The sequence below is a fragment of the Lipophrys pholis genome (genome assembly GCF_963383615.2).
Source record: "Lipophrys pholis genome assembly, chromosome: 12".
Classification (NCBI taxonomy): Eukaryota; Metazoa; Chordata; class Actinopteri; order Blenniiformes; family Blenniidae; genus Lipophrys; species Lipophrys pholis.
In genome coordinates this window covers 8846338-8870566 of record NC_137641.1, presented here as the reverse complement: position 1 = coordinate 8870566, position 24229 = coordinate 8846338, and the positions used below count along the sequence as shown (strand labels likewise).

Sequence of the window (24229 nt, the reverse complement as noted above, 5' to 3'; positions counted from 1 at the left end):
TTCATTATGCAAACGAGTCGTGGACGACAAAGGAACATCGAGGCCACCTTCAATAAACACTTCACTGCTTGAGATTTACACACATTTAGAGTGATTTTGTGTCTAAAAAAAAAAACCTAGTTTTGTTTTAATGTGGCATAACGATCTTCCTGCCACCCCAAGTGGATCGTGTGAAGGGTTGGCATCGTGTCTTACCATAGTTACACGACATCTGGAGGTCCGAGATGATCCTGAGGAGGTTGTTCATCTGATTGGTCCGCTGCTCCGTCTCGATGATACTGTCAGACGCAGGATAGGCCGAGTCGATGTAAATCATGTCCAACAGGTAGATCCCTGGAGAAAACGATGGAAAAGCTTTAATGAAATCCAAGAAACCTAAAGAAATCCTCCATCATGGTAAAACCTGAACCTCCCGGACGGGTGAAAACACACTGAACAGATGTAAATGTTAATATACAGTCAGGAGAGACGCTGATTTCAATTGTGTTAAGGAGCACATACACAAAAAGTAATTTAATTTGTTTGCTGGAATATGAAAAAAATATAAGTTAACAGAAGAAACACTTGCTTTATTTCATTAAAATATGGTGCAATGTGCAGAAAATAGGTTTAAATGTTCAACAATTTCCTTCATGGATCGTCGCATTTAATTGATGCAATGTGCATAAAGTTAAAAGCTTGAAATGAACTAAAGTTTTATAAAAATACAGTGTTTCATTTGATTCAGTATTCAGAATTTTGCATATTCAGGTTGTGCATCATGTTTTTAAAAAAAGGAACTAAAGCAACTTATTACTTTTGGAAATATAATCAGTAAAGTAACTGGATTCAGTAATCGGTAACTAATTTACGAGTTCCAAGTAACTTGACCAACACTGCACGTTAGTCAACGAATTAAAAAAAGATGAAAATGTTAGGGCGGGACGAATGGACAAGACATCCAATCAGAGCTGCTCTTTCTTCTAGTTGCCACCCCAATACTTAAACAGCTGCCCACCGGCGAACAAGGAGAAACTGGAGCGCCTGCCAGTTTGAACCCGTTGTGATGTCACGGGATTTCCCTCCATGCTGTCTGGTCCTTCACCAACCGGATCATACATTTTCGAATCGGAGGTGGATTTTCACACTCAGAGGTGTGAAGTTGCTCAATTGGTTGCCAACACGAGGGGCGTGGTCCGGCTGGGAAGTAGTAGTTTTTGATTCATCGCCATTGTTTTCACAATGTGCTCACAGGCTTGAGTGTGGGGACATGGACCGAACTCCTTTTGTCCTCAGAAACATGTGGCCTGAGACCCCAAACACTTCATAAATGCAATGTAAGAAAAAGGGTTTTTTATGCATAGCGGAGCTATAGAAAACTTTATCGTCCTCTTTTTTTCATTGGGTTAAACATGTTTTGTTGCACCGGATCAGTTGTATTTGATGGAAAGTGGCAAAAATGGTTCTTTTTGTTGCAACGGTTGCAGAACCTCTGGTCCTAAGACAAGGAACACCTCACTGCAAAGGAAATGAATGAGTCATAAACGGGCCGCAAAGTCTGAAGCAAATGATACCTGCATCGGTAAATACGGCAGTTAAGGAAAACTATAGGAAAATACTTAATGGTGGTGCCATTGTGGTGTGTTTCGGGGGGCATAAATGGAAGGTTTTGTGTATTTGTCCAAGTGAGACGCCTCAACCTACATCAGCCAGTCTTCACCATAATGACTCAGTTTGAAAGGAAAAATGTGGCCCGACTGACTTTCAGATCTAAACCTTTGGTCAGGGAGGTTGAACGGGAGGACTTACCCAGGTAAGGAATGCAGGGAACCATCTTCAGCGAACGAATGTATTCCCTCATGCAGGTGTAGTTCTCTTCTTTGGACGTGAGATAGTTCAGCTTCTCAAATGTGGCCTTGTCTTTGCGACTGATCAACTGAACAGAGAAGACACAGCAGCACACACTTTATTTGTCCTTTTTCTGAGGCCTTTAGAGGACTAATGCAGTTTATCATCCCAAATATCTTACGGGAACCAAATTACTAATGAGTCATCACTGCGCTTTACAAAGAAACAACAGAAATACATTAAAACAAGGCAAGTAAGAATCCTCATCTTAAGCGATCGATGTTTTATATCCTACAAGACAATCTGAGATGTATTTAAGCCCGATACTATTCAAGCTTTACAGACAATAATCCGATCGCTCTGTGTGTTGGCGAGGACTCTGGCTGCAGCGTTCTGGATGAGCTGCAGCTGTCTGACAGGTTGTTTACTGTAAACACACCGTTACAACAATCAATGCATGAACAAGTTTCTGACTCTTGTTCGGTCAGAAATCCTTTAATTCTTGCTCAATTTTTCAGACGGTAGTAAGCTGGTTTTGTTATCGTCTTAATGTGGCTGTTCAATTTCAGGCCGGAGTTCAGACTTACACCAAGGCTCCTGCCTGATTTGATGTTTGATGTCCTGAGTGACATGGAGTCGAGATGAGCCTTTTTTAACCTTTCTTCTTTGGTGCCAAAAACAATTACTTTGGTTTTGTCCAGGGTTAAGTTGTACAAAGCTCAGATTCCTCCACTCATTGATTTCATGTCAGAACTTACTCAGCAGGTATAAGAGGCCGGGGACATTCACTGACATTGGTATATAGAGCTGTGTGTCACCTGCAAAATGATGATAGGAGATGTTGTAATGTTCATGATGTGAGCCCGATGGGGCTTTTCCACCAAAAAGAGCCAGGTTCTAGTTCAGGGCCGGTTCTTAAATGACCACCGCCAAAGAACCGGTTCTTTTTCCACCGTTACCGGAGCCAAGTGGGAGCCACGTCATTGCGTCACTCCAAAACGTGACAAGTCACTGATTTCACCAATTTAGCGCTGACAGCGCTCATCCAAGAACCAGGAGATGGACTGTAAACATCGGTTTGGTCCGGGTCGCTCCATCTAGTCTGGCCTGAACCTCGGATGCACCAAAGAGCCAGAAAACATTGAATCTCCTCGTCTCTCTATTGGTGTTTCGTCACATCCGTCTTGTTTTAGTCCAGAGCGGCCAGATAGTAAAATAAAATAATAAGAAGAATAATAACGGGTGAATGAGCTTGTTTTTCAACATTTACAATGTAATGACATTGTAAATTTCTGCTCCTTTCACTTTATTGCTGGATGTGTCTAAATCAAACGCTTCAACATGGAGGAATGGAGGAGTAGAGTGATAGAACGCTGCTCTACAAGCTGTTTCCATGGTAACCTACGTAAACACACTGATGAAAGTTCTCTTTCACATGAAGCCATTAAAAGGCTCATTTCATGACAAAAAAATCCAGCTTTCATTTACAGTAGCGTGTAGTTTGTTTTTTAGTTGCTAAGGAACCAAAAGTATCACTTCATTATAAAGAAGTTCGGTGGTTAGAAAATAATAGTGGAGCGTCTCATAGCGGCGCACAATGCTGACCTCAGGCTGCGGTCAGAACGCGATACAAGACATGAAAGTGAAGTTAGTTACAATGATGTGACGATGAAAAGCGTGAAAAAAAGGACAATGAAAAAAAACTGCTTGTAAATGATATCCGACGTAGCTGACTGACAGCGGAGGAGCTCTGCGGCGCTTTCGAGAGCCACGGCTCCGCGATCACGGATTAAATAACCCCGTTCCCTCGTATTATTAACTTCAGGGAACAACTTATTATATTGTTCCCATGCGTTTTTATTATAATTTTATTTTTCTCTATAACCACTCCGGGGTTCCGTGTTCGCTAGAGATTTCAGAAAGCCGGTTCAACCTCGCTTCCACCTTGTAGGTAGCGATAACTCCAGAGAAAACTCCGCCCCCAGCTGATGACACGTCTGTCCCCGGTCTGGCTCCTCTCTGGCCCAGCAACAAGCGTGTTAAATAAAAGAGGCCCAGTGGAATTCTATATGTCAGAATGTTTTTAACACACTGTCCTGTAATAAAATCATTAAAGTGAATAATACGTTTGTGAAGAGGATATATCTTAAGAAGTAAGATGTTCTCAAATTCTTCCTCTAAATGTCGTTGCTGCAAAACATGTATCGGTTCATTTATGGAAGGACGTACATGAACGGATTGTCACCAGCAGCCAGTGATACACAGGAGATGTTTTGAAGTAGTCAGATTCTATAAAAAAAGATCAGTTTAGCAGCTTTGCTTGTGTGAAGACTCTTTAAAGTGGATCAATTACTCATTAAAACTCTCATACAGTAATCCATCTATCCATCTTCTATTTATTTACATCTGGCAATGTGAAAAATTCTTTATCCCCATGTACCTCAAACAATGTGGCAATACTCATTATTATTAAACCTTTATTTAACCAGGTTGGTCCCATTGAGATTAAGAACCTCTTTTCCAAGGGAAACACATTTAAACCTTTTCTCTATTCAGGATATTCATATAAATGAATTTGATTACAATGACACAATGTATTCTAGTTTTTAAAATGATCCAAAAAATGTTTTAACATAATTTGATTTTTAATTCATCTTTCAAGACTACATTGTTCAAATATTAACATAATCTACTTAGAAAAAAAGTAGTAGTCAAAAAAAGTAAAGTCAATCCAATGAAAAGTGCGTGAGAGGTTTTAAAGTATTTCATACTTTTAATTGCTTAAGATTCTTCAACGCTGGCTTAATGTATTTATATTATTTCTTTGTAAAGCTTTAATGTATTTTTTTCAACTGTAAGAATAACATTGTCCAAATGAGGTTCTTGGGTGACGGCGCTCACTATTAATGACCGAGTCAGTAGGAGAACCATCTCAAAGAAAGTTTAAAGTAAACCTGCGACTCCTCCACATTGAGGTGTGACGACATTCACCAGCCAACACTCCGATTCAAGAAGCTGATTAAAAGTGGATGTCTTACGGCCCAGGTTTTGCTGAGTCTGAAGATCGGAGCGCTCTGTAGAGCCGACACCACCGACACCAGAGAATGAAGGTTGTTCAGATCAAGTAGTTTCTGTGAAGAAAAACAAAGAACAAGAAGCAGATTCGTCATCTTTGGTACGTTTTTCTTGTGTGTACAGTAAACTTGTGATTTTATTTTAGCATCAATTACAACGTAATAAAACGAGAACGGGCACTCTGTAGAGCGCACACCCTCGCCAACGCCACATTCGTTTACAGAACCGAGTTAGCGTTGCTGGTATGATAGCCGTTTGCTGATATCGGCGCCAACTAGGGAGGTCAGGTAGCAACGTCACTGTGTGAAACACTGAGCAGGGAGAATCTCCATGACAACAGACGCTGATCTTCGATCTCCTCCATGGCGTGCCTCTCTCATTCGCTTTGTATTGGAATTTTTCTCGCCGTCTTTTGGGATTTATTTGAAAAAGGTTAGCCGTTAACGTGCCAAAATAAAATCGATTGGTCCTCAGATGATGACAAATCATCCCTGGAGATTTCATGCAATTCGGGTGAGTAGTTTTTTTGCGAAGAGTTGGTAAAATACAAGAATACATGCATACCATTGAATAAACAAATAAATACACACAGACAATAACGTAATTTTCTCGGGCAGCTTCGTTGGTTTAGGTAGTGTGGGGATGTGTTGGTGGTTAAATGTAATTCATCATGTGTCCTTTTACTAATGTAAAAGAAAGTCATTACGTGATGAATATCAAAAAATCCACATCAAATAAATAAAACTGTTTTAATGTCCGTCTTCTATTGAGCAAAACAAAGTTCAGATTTGGCATTTTTCAACCAAAAAAAGTCACTTTAGTTGTGATTATTTTACTGTATTTGTTGTACTGTTGTTTTTTTGTTGAGTCATTCCTGAAATTTTTTTGTTCATTACTTGCCGAGGGATCTATCATCACACCAATTCAACCATCACCTAATAACCTGTCTCTCTCTTCTAAACACATACGTTTTTAGCGAAGCAAAAGATCACAGGCTCTTCATTACTTCAAGGAAACACTGAAACTATACCATTTTGTCACTTGAAAACAATCCTGACTTCTCCACCTCTGAAGAAAAGGATTATTTGGTCAGGCGTTAAAAAAAAAGAAAAGAAGAAAAAACAAGGAAAACGCAACCTCTTCATACGCGTCTCTTCTTTAATTTAATTCAAAGTGGTAGCTTTGGCAGCAGTGGGCTTACAGGGGAAAATTTACTTCAACATATTCTAAAAAGTCTCCCTCCTGGCTCTACCAATGCACAAGAAACACAATGACTCTGATAATGTTTGATTGAAGTATTTAGAAGAATTCCACCGCTGAAAACACAATCATTAGTCAGGAAACTAAAGTTTGATTTCATTCAGCATTTCCTTTGTGGTTTTGGGCCGTTTGGTCCACCCTGATGTTTAGTGGTAAATCAGGGGTCTTGGTATATACGATAACTTGTTTTTATGTTTGTAAAAAGAGTGCATTATAATAAATAGATTTTTGGACAGGCACAAAGTCTCGCTTTGTCCTTCATGTTAAACAGACGACGGGAGAAACCCTGAATTTCCACATCGAGTAATAAAACACCTGGGCGACGTCGGTACAATGGCAAGCCAGCGTTCAGCAAACTCATACAACTGTATATGAATGGTCCGGTTCATGTTGTACAACAAATAATGTCAGGTAACCGATCATGATGAATGCAAGCCAGTAAAAAGTTAGTAAAAAAACAATCTTGAACTCACCTTTGCTATTTTGACAAAATGGCTCAGTATTTCAGCTCGGATTTTCAGCGTCTGGGCAGTTAGAATTTCCCTCACCAGCCAAAAGCTAACCTGGAAGATCCACAGCAGACACATATATAATATGACAGTTAAGCCAGGCACTCCCTCTGTTGATAGAATACACATGTACACAAGATGATGCTTCAGAGTCTACACACTGCGCCACCTGTCGTCTGTGATTTCGGTCGGATCAGAATCCTTATGACGTACTCTTTATTGCCTCCGCTGAGGAGGTTCTAAAATCCTCCACGTTTATTTGTCTCAAAAACTAATGAGTGGAGCTTCATTAAAATTGGTACACAGGTGCATTTTGATGAAAAGATGAACCCCTTAGATTCTGGTGGTGATCTGGCTCAAAATGATTGTTACGAAAAATCTTCATTTTGCAATTTATTGTCTTATCTTGTGTTCTTTCAAATTATGAAATAAAATCACCCATCTAAATATATCAATAAAGGCAGTAGATCCGAGTGTGGAATGCGTGTCATTCCCCTGTGTTCATGTCTACCCTTAACGGAGGTCAGAAAATCTCTGATTGCTCTTGTTTTATACTGCAGTTGATGGGCAAAGTATGCCATCATCAGATTTGACAGAGTGGCATTAAAGTCTCACTCTCTTAAAGATGTTCTTCAGGTAGTATGGGCTTGTCGCTGTCCCATTTCTAAAGTGTAGGACAGTTCTGTATTGACCAGACACACCTGCCCACTATGACACCTCCACCACCAAAGGCTCGTCTGGTGACAACAGTGGCTGACGTTTAGCGCACTTCGACGTTTCCAACATTGTTGGAGGCCATTTCAGTTCTGCTCAAGGCGAATGGACTTTTCGTCAGAGAACCGCACTGAGGTCCACTGGTCCATCAGTACAATGGCGCCTGTGCCTGGTGGTCTAGTCAGACGTCCTTCCATGTCCTCGAGCACGCAGACTCGGCTGAGGTAAACCATTTCCAGTGGTCAGAACTGTCCCTCTCACCTTCTGACCTTAAATGTACCTGGAGTTGAGCGACATTCATCACCCAGTTCTGCTGGGGTACTGTTCACCACGAAGGGCTCATCAGTGTGGGATGTGGACAAAGTATGTCCACTTTTATGCCTTTCTGTGACTCTGTTCAATTTCTTACACCTGCCATCTAATACTTTTTGTTCTAAATATTCTAGTATTGTATATTTGCATCAGACATAAGCAATCATTTTTAGTGAAAGCAACCAATGTTCTTTACTTGTTTACTAATGGTCGGGCTGCTTTCGTAAGACGAGAGAATGTGGCCCTGAACAGCACATAGTAGATCAGTATCTGGTTAAAGTCAAAGCACGAGGGTGACTTTGTGATACTGATGTGGTAACGAGGCCAACGGCTGTCACAAATGAAGCACTGGCGGACAGAATTCCTAAAAGAAAATTATGCTGTCCATAAACAAAATGTACTATGTTTTATAGCACTGCATTAATCCCCAAAGTGACCCATCAGTAGCAGCCGCACAGAGCGGCGCTCAGGGGGAGCTGGAGGGGCAGAGGCTCTTGCTCAGGGACCCCCCAGTGCATGTTTTTGGGACACACACAGGGAGAACATACAAACTCCACACAGAAAGGCCCCGGGCTGGATTTGAACCAACAACCTTCTCGTTGTGAGGCAAGAGCGTTAACCACTGCACCGCCGTATGTCATACTGTTCCATTCCAGCTGTTCCATATGCAGGTGGTCTCAGAGAGGAGGACAGTCTAAACTGAGGCTCACCCTGAACAATGGATCCCACCATCTCTCACCCCCTCCATAATGTCCTGGTCAACAAACACCACCAAAGTGCACTACAGAGTCACAGGACATCACACTCCATAACCCTTCTCCGCAACTCCTGTTTTTACTGACAAGCCCGGATTTCTGGTTATATTTATCAGCTGTTAAGCTTTGTACATATTAACATTTACTTGTTTATTATACAGAATTTTAATCTTCTAATCTATTATAGACTAATGAGGGACAAAACTGAAACCAAAATGGCTCACCACATATCGAACACAATCAACTGGTGAAGCCACTGGTAATCAGACTGATCAGTCATGTATAATGTTTCACACTTTCTTTATATGCATAAATATTTTCAACTTAAACTGATAACATTTTGGATGGTAACTTAGACAACATCGATATAACAGTATGCAACAGTCGAGCAGGTTTTGAATATTTGACTAAATGACAATGGCACTCAAAGGGAATTACCATACATTCCCTGTATTTTCATTTAATAAACATTTTTGGGTGGCGACGACGACATAGAAAATGAAGACAGACATGTTAAAAGTGTCTGTCAATGGGCCAGCGAAGTAACTGCTATAACTTCTCTTTCTGTTGTAACTAGAACAAAAGTCATTGGACATACCTGGTTAAACCTACGTGTAAATGCAACAACATTGGGGGCCAAACTGTGTTTTTCCTTCCCGTTCCATCCACAGCTGGCAAGTTCCTGCAAATACAATACAAAAGAAAACTCAAACAGAATATTCATCGGAATACACAGTACTTGAGTACTATCTCATTGTGATTAAAAGGTACAGCACTAAACTGGTTTCAATCACATTCAATCTGACTAAAGTTAAACATGGAGTTCCACAGGGTCTTAGGACCTATGCTTTTCACATTTGACATGCTTCCTGTAGAGAATATCATCATCAGGAAACACTCCATTAACTTTCATTTCTATGCAGATGATACACAAATCTATTCATCTATGAAACCAGATATTGATCAACCTGTTAAACTAGAAGCTTGTCTTATAGACATAAAAGCATGGATGAGCTGTAATGTTCTACTTCTGAACTCAGACAAAACAAAAGTTACTAATATTTGGCCCAAAACATCTGAGAGAGAAATGATCTAAACATGTAGTACAACTGGATGGTTTTACTTTGACCTCTCGTACCACTGTCAGAAACCTGGGAGTTATTTTTGACCAGGACTGATATCAGGAATATGTCGACTCAAGATCGACCCTGAAAAACTAATTCATGGATTTGTTATTTCCAGAGTAAGCTATTGTAACTCTCCATTATAACTGCTTAAAAAGTCTTCAACTAATTCAAAATGCTGCTTTAAACTTTGTTTAGTGTGTGTTAATGTGCAGTACACACTTTATTTTAATGGGCTGTCATTCATGTGAAATCGATTGACAATGTTTTGTAATTCATGTGAAGTGGGTGCAGTCAATAAATTCTGAATTTCTTCAGCAAGACAGATATCGTAATGTATCGTGGATGAAATTTCCAGCGATATACCGAGCAGAATCGCTCTATTGTGAAAATAGGTTACTGGCTATACTCAGCCGTAGTAATGGTTAGAATAATAAAATCTCTCTCATATATATATATATACATACACACAAGTAATGTGCTGCAGGAGCGATTGCCACCGGTCCAAGATGGCCGCCTTGTAAACACACCGCTCTCGTGGGCGCCAGCAGCCGATCACGCGTCTACTCTTTATTAAGTCTATGGCGATCACAAGGAAGCGGCCATATTGTCGGCCATCTTGGATTCCCCACTGCCAGCCTCTCAAAAATCGCTCAGTTTGTGAGAGCCTTAATATAGATGAAAAATTGATATTTAATCATGATTATTCAAAATTAATCCACAGCAAGGCTGTGATTAATTTAATTACAAAATTTTAATTAACGGCTCTAATAACTCATAATATTACACACTGAACTTTAAAGGACTCTCACCACGACTGCAATCAGCATAAGATGTGATTTTGAAATTGTTCAAACTGAAAGTGATGTTTAAAGGACATCCCACTTCAATACGCAGCCGTTCCTTACCTCTGGCTGTATCGCTTTGAAGACTGGCACATCCATCAAAGTGATCTGGCTCTAAAACAACAGGAAACAAATTGACATCCTATTAATGTAGAAGTTAAAGCACTGATAATGCTGGAGGACAAGATTTTAAAAAATGATTCAATCTTCTGATGGATGGAAAACAACTAGTTAGGATTTGCGAATTGTCTGACGTGTAGGCCTGACCAATAAGGGGTCAGGGATGGGGATGTAATCCATGTAGAGCAGGTGGCTGACTGGCTATGGATACTAATTTTGAAGTTCAGCAACAGTCTGTTGGAGCCAAATTCTTAATTCTAACTATGCATGAAATATTTTGACTCAAGTATTTAATACTGCTAATTTGACGGCTCAATATCTACTTGTTGGTCGATTTGATTTATTGTGGAAGCTGGTGAGATATTGGCAGTTCATTCAGCAGCTCCGGCTCCATTTCTGTACACAGGTGACTGCAGAACCGGCGCTATTTAAAGTGGTGTGGGGAACTAATGAGCGTCTCGGTACGCAGCCACACATTTTCAGATCGCTCTGAAAAGATTCATCAGGCCACTCAGATCCTGAGCATCTAATGGTCGTTCCACCTGTCTGCCAATACCCCACCCCCCCCCCCCCCCCCCGTGGAAGGAAAGTTTGATCCGAACTGGAAAAGACTGGAAATAAACAAAGTGAAATTGCTAAATTGTCTGCATTTCTTTGGAGTCTGGGGAAAATCTTATGAGCGTGTACAAATTCCTTTCTGTGCCTTGCTCATGAGTTGGAAGAAATCCTGTTGACCTGAGCTGCTATGAAACCTGACAGGAGCTTCCATGTTGTACAGAGACGAATACTTACAGCAAATTCCTCCGGTGTCACCTTTAGCACATCGAAAATGACTGCGTCATAGCTCTTAGTGTGAGCCATGCAAGGTCCATCCAGAGAATCAGAGCTGCTGCTGACCTGTCAGATATACAATATATACAATAAAACTCAGGTGCTGAAAAAGAAAAAAAAAAAAAAGAAATGGGTAAAATGTAATAAATCAAATATTGATGAAGGCTCATGTCCAATTCATATGCACAGGAAAAACAAAAGGTAAATGAACCTTACTACTTACTACTGATAATGTGCCATCATTCAAATTTTGTATGTACCGTACCAAACCCGAACTGTTGCACAGCCATAGAATTTGGTCAGAACATTTATAATCTTAAAGATTATAAATGCCCAGGCAGTCGGGGTTCAGGTCATATTAATAGTAATAAAAAAAATAAGAGTGATAATTTGACTTTTTGCTTTAATTTGATTTCTGGCAACATTACAGCTGTTTAGGTCTGGAAGAGAGTAACCAATCTCACTGGTTCTAACCGCTCACATCATCAATGTTGGAGCACACAAATGTACATCAGGAATTAAGAAGGCATTTCTATGTTCTTCTGCTTTCAGTATATCTATACCAGCAAAACTGTCCAAGCATGGCTGCACCCAGAATTCATACTGTTGGAAAAAGAAAAGGCTTGCAGGAATGGAACCTTTAAAAACAATTATCACCTCTTGTAGATGCTGGAGGAAAAAAAAAAAAAGGTGGAGGATGAAGCAGAAGTACAGAGACTAGGGACCTGGAAAGGAGCTTTGACAATAGATCCTTCATTAATGGACACTGTTCACCCATTGCTCTCTGCTGGTCCTACAAAAGCATCATTCAATACTCCGGCTACACCACATATTGTGTTTCTTAATAGTCAACTACAACTTTATCTATCTGGTTTTTAAAAAAAAAAAAAAAAAAAAAAAAGTGTTTGATATGACAAACACTTCGACAACCATTGGTTCACAGGGATTCGAGGGACTCAGGTTTTCTCTCAGTGAATATTTCAAGACTTTTCATCTTGACCAATGGGATTCTTTTGTGCAGTTCATACGTTTTCTGGTTCAACTGACACACAAGTTAAAAACAATGAAAACGCGCAGAATTATTCCCTACCTCTGAGCTGAATGAGTGAATGCTGGTGCCATCTGAGAGCCCGTTCCTGCGATACATGCTCGCAAGGGAGTGATGGGATGCACAGGTCTGTGGTGACGGAAGCCTTCAGCTGGGAAGCGCACATAACCTTTCATCCATCCCTGAAAACAAAAAAACAAAAAAAAAAAGGGCACAAATATTTACTCCCGAGTTGTTAGAAGCAGTTATTCCTCATCAACTCTCAAAAGGGTATAAAAACTGAATCGGATGGAATTCACACAAATCTTTTGACATTTCCAATGCAGGGCCATGCGGGTCACAGGACACAAGCACTGAGAATCAAGAGAAGGCTAAATGAAATCCTGGTTTCATGTTAAAGTTTTATAGGACAAATAAATGAATAAATAAGGAATGCTGCCATGGTTGCCAAATCGGAGAGAAATCCCACCAAATCACTCCTCAAAAATCAGCCCAATAGAATAGAAGAGCTTTATTAATCACAGGGGGAAATTCTTTACAGTGTTGCACTACTTGATAGTTAGAATAGAAAGTAAAAAAAAAAAAAAAAAAAAAAAAGGCAGAATAAAGGTGAAATATTGATCTAGACAAGGCTTAACGGTGACTTATATACGAATGAAAAGAATGGAATTGACAAAAAAAAACAAAAAAAAAAAACACGATTTACAAAGAAGAGTTGAGAAGTCTGGAGGCCACAGGAATGAAGGCCCTCCTGTAAAGCTCTGGGCTGCACTTTGGTGGAATGAGTGGATTGGTGAAGGAGCTGCTGCTGACCAGGAACATCGTGGAGGGTGAGGGTCACCGTTCACGGCTGGACCTCGGTCACATCCTCCTCTCTGAGACCACCGGCGCAGAGTCCATCTCCACCCCACCACGTCCCCAGGTTGATTCCTAACGAGTTTATTGAGCCTGTTGGTGTTGGCCACCCTCAGCCTGCTGTCCCAGCAATGCAACAGCGTACAGGATAGCGCTCGCCATCACAGACTCATGGAACAACTTAGCCCCGTTTCCACAGTGCCCCTTGGTGCCGGTACGGGTCAGGTCGGAACCGGTTGTTGTGCGTTTCCACTGACTCCGAACCGTTACCATTGTTAACCATTTCTCGCTACCCCTCCACTTGGGGTACCTGGCACAATGTGCCGGATATGAGGGGGAGGAGCTCCAACACTGCTCATTGGTCCGTGACAACCGCTGTTCTCCCAGCAAGCAGCCATTTCCAATCAGTTCTTCTGCAGCAATCAGGAAACTTTTTTGAAAATGTCCTCCCGTTATGGCGTCACATCCTGCATGATTACGCAGCCGTTCATAACCCCGCCTACATTTCAAACCGTTCCCCGTGTAATGGAAGCGCGGCACTGATACGGGTCTGGTTACGGATAGTCAACCCCCACCTGACCGGCACCGGTACCAAGGGGCACTGTGGAAACGGGGCTCTTCAGCACAGTGTGGCAGATGTGGAGCGACCTCAGAAAACAGAGGGCGGATTGGCCCTTCTTCTAAAGGGCTCTGGTGTTCCCCACCCAGGCCAGGCATGCCAGCTGCATTGTTTTCAGCGTCTCTGCCGTTGTTGTGTAAACGCAAAACGTTTCTCACACAAATGAGGCTTTGTCACTTGAAACGTTGTCATGCAGGAATTTTTAGGTCAAGATAGGAGCTCTCTGAGGGACTCTTGAGATGCTTCGTGAATACCGGTGACTGCCGGACCCCAGTGCCCGTATTCACCAAGCTCTCAGAGCCTAAAAGGTTCCTCGCAAGGAATCTCAGCTTAAAAGTGATTCAGGAAGTGTCTAAGAGGAACTCTGAGCAAGAAGTTGACAGAAACCTTTATCTTAGTGAGGAGGTGCGGTTCACTCCGTTGCTATGTGTGATGCCGTCTGCGGAAAGCTGTGATTGGTTGTTAGAGAAAGGACAGGAAAAAAAAGCCTCTGTGCTCCTCGTAATGAACGGAGAGTAAAATTAACCCATCAAATATCTTGAGCTGTATTAAAAATGTGTAATCATGAACATTATTTTTTGTGTATTTTATGAAACTCAGAAAACTTCAATTAATTTGTACGCAGCTTAAAAATGATTGAACTTACCTCGTTCACATACTGATTTGATTATTATCGTTTCTGTCCACGCTGGTTATTTTATGTATTATAATGATATTAATGGTGGACGAGGACGCAGCGTCACCAGTTCCTGTCATTTACCACCAATGTGGGGCTGTGAAGGAACCGTAGCGGTCAGACTGGTCACTCTGCTGACGGAGGGTTGGGACAGACCCCAGTCCTCACCGCTACACTGCTGCAGCTCACCTGTAGACGGGTATCTCAGTGTTGTTATCACCTTCAGCTCGGGCGTTATTGCATTGCTTCGCTGTGGGAGAAGCAAGATCCTCCCTGATGAGGTCGACTAACTGATGTGGAATATCTTTGACTTCAATATCATAATTAGATTTAACGGGCGAGTTTAACAGATAAAATAAATTCATGAAGCAGTGCAACACCGGACCATAAAATAATTATCTATGTTTGTTTTTACATAAAATGTATCTGTATTTTAATTAATAAATTCATGACATATATATATATATATATATATATATATATAATTCCAATTAAATTGATTAATGACACTTAAATTGTGCATTTATTTATTTAATTTTGGCACAATCAGTCCTCCATAGAGAAGAGCAGTAGCAACGTTTCATTCATTACAAGGCCTCTAATCCAAACATATTGAGTCAGATTACCAAACTATATAGTAATAATCATCAAATTCCCCTTAGGATGTTTTGCATTATTAATACAGGTCTCAAACAAAGACAGATTCAAATGACTAAATGAACACAGTCCTGTGTCGGCCTTTATTTACTGTTCACGTTAAGAACCTGGCTCATGCTATTCCACATAGGCAGAGTCACATTTTTTGCTGACGACACTATAATTTACTGCAATGGCCCAATCTCTTGAGTGTCTGCAGGCTTCTTCTGGCACTGTCCAAAGTTCAAAGTGTCTTTATTGGTACACGTAGGTAGATTTGTTCTGCAGGGGCTGGGGAGAGCATGTCACAACAGTAACAGATTAAATAGACGGTAAAAAGAGCACAATGCACAGACACTGACAGGCACTCGCAGGCTCACTGAACAGAATCAAAAAGTGGATTAAAGAAAAGAACCACTGCAATGCCATTTTCATCGCCTTCACTGAGGGAAATTTAACGAGGATTTCTATCATCATGTCTAACCTTTTCTTTCAGTGCCTCTTGCTCCAAATATCTTCTGCCAAGGCCCAATTTTTACAAAATGTTCATTAGTCTTATCAATTTCAATAAAATAATCCGCATGACGTGTGTGGTTGGGGTTCGTTTCTTATAATACTATTCAGCACATTCCTTTTTTATTTTCTAGCCGTCTCCGATAATATTCCTTCTCCGTCAGATAGCTTGTCTGTCTATATCATGTCTCACTCAGAAGTTCTGTGTTTTACACATTTGACTGCAGGAGGTTCTGTCCTCCAGCATGTCCCGAGCAACCGGGACAACAGGGCACGTTCACGACTGTGTGGAAGAAACTTATTGTGGTTCTCTACCCCCCCCCCGGGGACGTTTCACCATTGACCCGTTCACGTTTCTACCCGCGCTTCCCCAGTCAGCGACACACTGAGGAAAAGACCCAGCAGAAGTTAGAGACACCAGGGACCACAGTTGATGGACTCGTCACCCCAAACATCCCAGTTGTCCTTCTTAAAACCCGTATATCGGTGTTGGACCTCTGTTGAGAACGGAAAATCTCCCGTTTGAAAAAGTGTCTGAATTGTTTTCATTTGGGCTCTTTGTTCAAACCGAAACAGCGTGGATGTTTGTAGATGGCTCCACCATTGTTTCTTATTTTTAGTGTCGGGCTGCAATGATTCATTGAGCAAGTCAAGTAACTCGATTACAAAAAAAGATCGAATAAGTTCCTCTGACTCGAAGCCTTGTTCATTTAAATTTCAAGTTCAAGTTCCACGCACGAGTGTTTTGGAGTGTGACGTCACAGACGATACGTCCCCTGCAAAGCGAAGGAAGACGGAAGCGGCCTTTTATTAACGTGTGTCTGCCAGTTTTGCTGCGAGCCGACAAAATGTCAGACGCCGGGCCATGAAGACGGCGGAAAGGAGCAAAACGCAGCCACTCTGTTAAAGCCTTGGTTTCACTTTGCCTTCTCTGCCAGTCCACAGCACGTAGGACTCTTGTTCCAAGTGTCGATCCACAGCCAAGCATTTCTGCTGAAACGTATAGGTTCTGAATGTGAAGTTGCACAATTTAAAGGCAGTGTATATAAATCACTATTTAGGTTTGGGTTTTTTTGATACTAGAAATAAATAAATACATTTTTTTTTTTTAAAAATCAGTGGAAAGCTATTTTATTTATTTTTATCCACCCAAAAATGAAGAAACTGTGTCAGCCTCCCTAATAAACTGGGAGCTGGATCCACATGAGAGGAGCCTGATACTACAAAACCTAGGAACCTCCAGTAAGCAGCAGTCTGGGAACTTCTTCTTCTGAAGGGATGTTTGGTTGTTTGGAGGGTGACAGACGTGAAGAAGCCGCAGAGACGCGTGTAAGACTGAGACTGTCTTTGACTCCTGGTCCAGCCTCTGGGTAGTCAAGAATTTGAGGCCGTAGGAAAATCGGCCCCGTTTCTAGATAAGAGAGCCGAGAGAGGAAATGATGTTGAATCTCTAAATGACGTGAAGGACATTCAAAATGAAGAATCTAGGAAAATTAAATTAGATTTTACACAGAGGAAGGGAGAAATAAAAGATAAACCAAAAGTCTTGGACTATAAAAAAAATGCAAACCCCATGTGAACAAACCGAAGACCATCCCGTTGATCCAAAGAGACGCCGTGGAACTGTGGGAAGTTTGATTTATGCAATAACACGCACTGAACCATGTCCAAGTTGGATTGTCAGTCAGCGATCATAATACTCATGAGAAGCAAACGTTCAGCACTGGACAGCGACCAAACATGTCGAGACATTTAAAAGGACGCAGACAAGAGACTCGGCACAAATTGAAAATTGCCATTCAACAGGGACACGTTCACAAACACTCGGGACATAGAATTTCTTCAGTGCCTAAATAATGAGTGTTTGTGCAGCACCTATGCATGTCTGGTTGAGTTTTCAATGCTATTAGAATTTAGTGGACTATAATGGGTCTCTTAACTCTTGTTTCGGGAGATGACAGGTAAAGTTTTTAGATGTACAGGCAAAGGAAGAGTGAAGTGCACAGACATGCAACGAGCTGATTTATGAATAAATGTTTCCCATTTTAGCTCGGTAGAAACTACGGTTATATTATTTGGCTTCATATAATAACAACATAAGAATATAACTGGTGCTGTCAAAAAATAAGGCGTTAATTTAATTAATTGATTTGACGTAATTAACGCAGTTTTGATTACTTTGGGGGGGTTGTTGTTGTTGTTTTTTTACTCCCGTGACAAAGTGAGTAAGAAAAGAAAGTGAAAGTCATGAATTGAATTTAACGACCACAGAATTAATTCTGCAGCAAAACAGCAAGTTGCCATGCCACCACAATATTGTGTGCTTTGTCATTATCAAAATTGGCATTTTCACAGCACGTTACACTGTGTGTGATTGTTAGTGACCAATAACGAGCTTGACTAGTTCTTTTGTTTACATGGGAGGCATGCATGCATGCGCAGAGCGAGCCGTCCAGCGGTCGTATATATATTTAATCATAGAATGTAACTTTGATTGTATCAATACTAAAGGGTTTTCATATATGGATATACATTAATAGGTATGTGGGTAGACGGATATCGGGACTGCACACCTGTTGCAGGTATCACATGTCTGAAATTAATTAATAATAATAATAAATCACTTTGAAAAAAATACTGATATTTGTTCCATTTTTTAAAATGGAAATTTGACAACATTTATTTTCTTATTCATTCCCTGTCCAAAGAGACACGAGAAGAGCTCTTATTGAGGTTTTAGTTTTCCTACTGAAAAGCCATTTTGCTGCCATTATTTGATGACAGAGATTCGTTTTCTATCTTTGGTCCCACCGATTGTCGCGTGACCTCATCTGACTGTGTGACTTCTGATTGTGTTCCCGAGCCGCATTTTCCCTCACAGGGGACGTTTTACCCCGGAGGTTTCGGTGTGATAGATGGGAACGAAGCAGCTCTCTGGAGGAGGAGCAGCAGCAGCAGCTCGAGCGCAGCTCGAGAGGCTCTGCAGTGTGACAGCTGACATTGAGGTAAACACGTCGAGGCCCAATCGCAGAGTCCAGCTCCTGCAGGGCCTCGTCTCATCACTAAGCCCATAAAGCCGCCGACCACCATACCTGGTCTTCATGCGCAGCCCCGAGTGGACCTCCCGCGGCACCTCCCGCTGCTGTAGGGTCCGCAGAAACGACAGCATTCGTCCGCCTGAGACCAGAGTCCAGATGCGGTGATTTGTGGAGCCCAGCGGGGCGCTGCGGTCCGCGGCTGGCGGCGGCTGACGGCGGCGGCGGCGTCCTGGGACTCAGAGCCGCTTCACATGGACACAACGACGCGGCGCTCCGTCTGCGGGACCCGCGCGGAGAGGGGGGATAAAGGCGGAGACGTGCAGTCCGAGCGGAACATCGGAAAGGGGTCGGCACGGAGAAAAGAGTGAAAACCAAGAAATCCCGACTGCAGGAAGTGGCACGTAGGAGCTTTGATACTGACAGGCAGGGGGTGAGGGCCAATCAGCGGCTTAGCTTCCCATACAAGTCCCACCCCCCTACGAAAAGGCAGCCAATCAGAGCGAGGTTTCATTACAGCCATCATCAGGCTCAGGTGCATGTAGTGGCTTCTGCAGGTATTTGTTATTTCTCTCTAAATCTCTCATGTTAACAATTCTCTGATATTTTACAGGACAGAAAGTAACCAGACGTGATGGGATGACGAGAGAAGGCAGAGGGAACGGGAAGAGTGTTTGAATGTGAGGTGAGGGATTGGAGTAGGTAGTTGAAAAAGAGATTAAATCGGAAAAAACGCAAGAAAGCAGAGGGGAAGACAGATTAGGTGAGTATGATAACTCGACTCACTCAAATAGTGAGAGGGATGAAGATGTAAGAACCAAAACTAAGAGATGAATACAAAGTAGTTATAAAGTTAACTCAGAAAGAAGCTTCATTAGGAGAGTTGGAATCCAATCAAGCTGACAAGAAAGGAATAAATAAAAAAACACAATAGGAGAAGTTGAAGAGGTTAAAGTGTTGAGACATGGATCATTGCTGGTCGTATGTAAAGATGGAGCACGAGAAGGGAAAACTTTACGGATAAATAAGATGGAAGGGAAACGAGTGATTTGTTCGACTCCTGAAGACAAAAGAGGAGCTTTAGAGTCACAACTGAGGAGATTAAACAAAATGTAAAATGTGGAAAGGCTCTGGAAGCGAAAAGACTGAAGGTGAACAGAAATGGTGAAAAACTTAATGGTCAGTTTCAAAGAACCGGTGTTACCCGATAAAGTATACATTGGATTCATCAGCTATGGGGTGAGACTGTATATTCCTCCACCATCGAGGTGCTTGAAATGCCAGAAATACAGACATAGAGCTGCAGTATGCGAGGGGAAGCACAGATGTGGAAGGTGTGCAGGTCTACACAGTGGTGTAGTCGCATTTATCCTAGTGGGTATACTCAGATTTTTCCAATCCCTGCCTGGTACAACCCCCATCCTGGAGCAACATCTGTCCCGCAGCACCCCTCCCAGAGCAGCAGCAGCTGCTCGACAACAAGCCCCAAACAAGAACCACCACGCTCATCAATGCATAAAGTATGCCCCCACACATAATTGAGATCATGAAAGACTGGTTATGTATAATCTAAATGTATTGTAAGCTATACAAGATGTATAACTGTCTTTAACAGCTGGTCTCTAATTAACCACTGAACAGCCAGTGACAAGGCAAGACAGATAGGTTTCAAATAAAGAAAAATGAATGAATAAGTAAATAACAATATACTTATACAAATAAAGTTTCAGCAATCAAGTGCAAAAAACGTGTAAACCACACAGATAAACTTCTCTGAAGCTTGAAAAGGCTCTAAAGTCACTGCTGATTTTCAACATTCAATCAGTAGAATCAGAAACATGTAAACAGCCTGTAAACAGTCACCGGTCCACACCTCGACTTTCAATAACGAACAAAATGATTTTAAAAAACTGTTTGCGTAACTTTAACATCATCCTCATCATAATCATGTAATTAATGGGATTATTGTGTGTTCTTTGCCCAAAAGTCCTTGAAAAAGGACGGACCTCTTGTGGATACCTGGTCACGCGTCTTCTCAGGTGCTCTTAGGGTGGGGTAAGAAGGGACGGTGTGGGTGGGGTAAGCAGCCTGTAGTCTACAAAGCCTCCCAAATGGGTTTGTACTCAAGCTTCTTCGGTGGGCATTCTCTCTTTGCCTGTGTGGCAGAGCGACGGCTTCTCAACCGAGCGGTGACATACTGCCTTGGCTCAAAAAGACTTAAAGGACGGGGGGGTGGGCATTGATGCTGATCATCATTAAATTACATACATTAGACAACAACAGTGTAGATCTCTTGTCTGTGCACACATTGTTCATCAAACTGAAACCCCCTTTCACATTCTGCAGCGCTGCAAGCGATGGTCTGCATGCATCTTATGAGTGCTTTTAGGCTTTCAGGCTCTTTGTCTGGGTGCTCAAGGAAATCTCTCGCGCCATTAACTCTGTTAATACTCTGGACTTGTGAGCCCACTTCTTGTGCTGCCTCCAGAAGTTCCCGCGCATCCTTTTTGGACTGACTTGTCGAGATTCCATGAACACCTTGAAATGGTTGACCGCCCGATCCTCATCCACAGCGTCAGATACAGCCAGTTCCAAACGGTGGTTCATGCGGTGTCCTGTGTAAAGGTTAGGGTATCTTGCAGTCAGCCTGGAAGCAACACCGGTGTTCTTGCCTGGGATGACAGTGGCACCATCAGAAACAAATGAGACCCAGTTCTTTTGAAGCCATTCTTCACTGAAGCCTGCAGAGTTCAAACACTTCAACAGAGCTTCAGTACATAAACCCAAAGTAATTTTCCTTTACTACACATGTGTTATGCCTTTATACGAGGTCCTTATTGGCTATTTTACTTAAACTAAACCTAAATCTACAATTGATTTAGAATTGATTGAACAGAATAATAGCGCTATACTCTAACACTGCAGTGTTTTCACCATGCTTATTGTTTGAAATGTTTATTTCGAATATCAAGGCACAAAACAAAACAAACAAACAAAAAGACAACAAAGTTTTCCTCTCAAATAAATGAATAACAGTGATAATAATATAAAAATAAATCAAGAAAAACATAATCAGATGAATATTTGAAAAAGAGTGAGAAGAAGTAAAACTTATTTACTCCCACCCCCAGCCACATACATGTCCTATGCAGTACATAGAATATATATATATATATAGAGAGAGAGAGAGAGAGAGAGAGAGAGAGAGAGAGAGAGAGAGAGGTGGCCGGACGTGTCTTCTGACACTCCTTTTGGAGGACATTGACTTTGGCCTGAATTGATGTGGAATCTTCTCCAACGCACGCTTCCTTCTGGAAGAGAAAAAAAAGAGATGGTTAATGATGACAGATCTATATTACAAATTTGGGTAAAAATATCAACTTAGCTCCATTAATGATTTGAGACCAAATGTGGGGTTGTGCAATTAATAATTAACATAATTACAAGCTTGCTGGCTTCACTGTCGCTTACAAGTGGTGCACGTTCTGTCTTAAACTTGTGCTTTAGTGACGTGTGCCAAGTGTGCGAGTAAAAATGAAATACAATTAAGTGTTAAGCATGTTGCAGCAAATAACGATTATGTATCAAGACACTGTGTAACAACACAAATAGGTAAAAATTACTTGATTAATAATGCAACTTACATATCCATTCCCCTCCATATCTCTTTGGAAAGGGTACTTTATGATTAATGCATTGGCAACGCCAACGTACTCTGCATTGGTTGGACAGCAAGAACAAATTCCAGTCTTCTTGTCCTAAAATCCTCTCATATATAATGATGGGTAATGTAGTAGAAGTAGCAAAAGCTGTAGTAACACAATTCGACTGTTTTTTTTGACGAAGTCGACCGAATCCATCCTTCAACAAGCAGCTACTGTCAACGCTTTAAAGTGTTTCGCCAAATGTGCTAAAACCTGCAGAGGGGAAACCTCCCCTGACAAAGCAGTACAGAGGAAGCAGGCACGATGCCCTGGCTGAAAAGCTACCAGGTATTGGCAGTCACACTTTTCAAATAAACCTGATAATGGATCTGCCTCATTTACCCCATTACAGTCTCGAAGATGTATGACTGTGAAAAAGGAATATCTTTCTACATTGCCGGACTTGACTTGAGGGCCGGCCTTAATCCTCTTGCCATCCATCTTTAGAGAAACGATTGAAGATTACATAACTATGGGAGAGGTAAGGCATCTGTATTGTCTTAAAAAGAAACTTGCTCATGTACAATCTCCATGCATGTCTGGAGATGCTTGTACATGCATTCCTTTCTGAGATGCCAGAGGTATATGGAACCATTTTAATCCCCAAATGTCATTATGTTGTACATTATCAGAGACTTCCTTTAACGTAGGGTCCTCTTCCTTCTCTTTTTTGTGCAATGAGATTCGAAGGAAAACACCAATATTTTAAGAATCTGACTAGCAACTGTCGGAAATTTTAAAAGAGTCAGCCCTCCATTGACATCTCTACCTGTTGAGCTCCAGATTGCTCTGGAAGTGAGCGGTAACTTCACAGATTTAGAATTTGAGGACAAAGTATTTTGACGTGTCTCTAACAGCCTCCTTTGTGTTGTCTACCAACATTCTAGAGACGTTTTTACATTAGACCTCTGACATATTGAAAAAAATTCCTGTTTTTTGGGCAGATTAAATATATTTTCAATATTGATACCATGTGCGTGCAAAATGTTGCTTCCTTTATCCGTTGACTCGCATTTCTATTCCTATCGAGTAAAAGCAGACAGCGATTGGCTTTTGCTAAAACCCGGAGACGAGTTGGACCACACCGTCAATTGACACACACATACAGCTGATGATCGTTTGTATGTTGGATTAAAACATTTTGCGTACGTGTTTGCAAGGACGGGTGAACGTCTAACGTTAAAACGTTGTCGCGCACCAGGACAGGTGGACGTGTTTAACTACTTGTCATTTTAATGACCTGATGCTTTGTTTTGTGTTCAAGCGCTGAAAGAATAGTAACACACCCCATGTACATTTTTTTATGCAATATTTATATTCTGTATTTGTAATGTTTTCATGAAAACCTTTGGTAATGTGCCGTACTTTATACCCAGTCAGCGGCATTCCCGGATGTAAATACTTGGTGGGGCAAGATTCAATTTCAGGTCGAGCGACGCTACTGAATTTCAAAGTAAAGCGTGTGCAAAAGCTTTTAGCCAACACAGCTTCTGAAGTTTCATATATACTGAAGTTTTGAACCGCGTACAAAAACTAGCTTATGATGCATTTTACGAAGTTTCAATGACAAAGTTAGGATGGTAAACCTTTCATTACGATCTCAGCTGTTTTTGCACCTGATCGTAGTAAAATTTCATCCTTTTCCAGCATGTTTCAGTCAAATCGATGAAGGGAAATAAGAAGCAGTGCACTGGGATTCAATCCGATCGGACTCGTCGCACATCGAAACATTCCTATTCATTGCAGTTCAGTCCGTTTATTTTGGTTTTTT

General features: G+C 41.4%; 1 protein-coding gene across 1 annotated transcript in view; it reads right to left on the bottom strand.

The window, feature by feature from the left end:
* LOC308117669 (ras-specific guanine nucleotide-releasing factor RalGPS1-like) overlaps nt 1-19182 on the bottom strand; it is a 28592-nt gene extending 9410 nt beyond the window's left edge. Inside the window, exons 1-9 of the mRNA XM_080476712.1 lie at nt 18812-19182; nt 12463-12602; nt 11334-11438; nt 10485-10535; nt 9051-9134; nt 6636-6725; nt 4866-4958; nt 1789-1915; nt 196-333 (exon numbers count right to left, since the gene is read on the bottom strand). Coding sequence (XP_080332838.1) covers nt 196-333; nt 1789-1915; nt 4866-4958; nt 6636-6725; nt 9051-9134; nt 10485-10535; nt 11334-11438; nt 12463-12519 — 745 coding nt within the window. The 5' untranslated portion in view covers nt 12520-12602; nt 18812-19182. The remainder of the gene's footprint in view (nt 1-195; nt 334-1788; nt 1916-4865; nt 4959-6635; nt 6726-9050; nt 9135-10484; nt 10536-11333; nt 11439-12462; nt 12603-18811) is intronic.
* Between the last annotated feature and the right edge of the window lie 5047 nt (nt 19183-24229).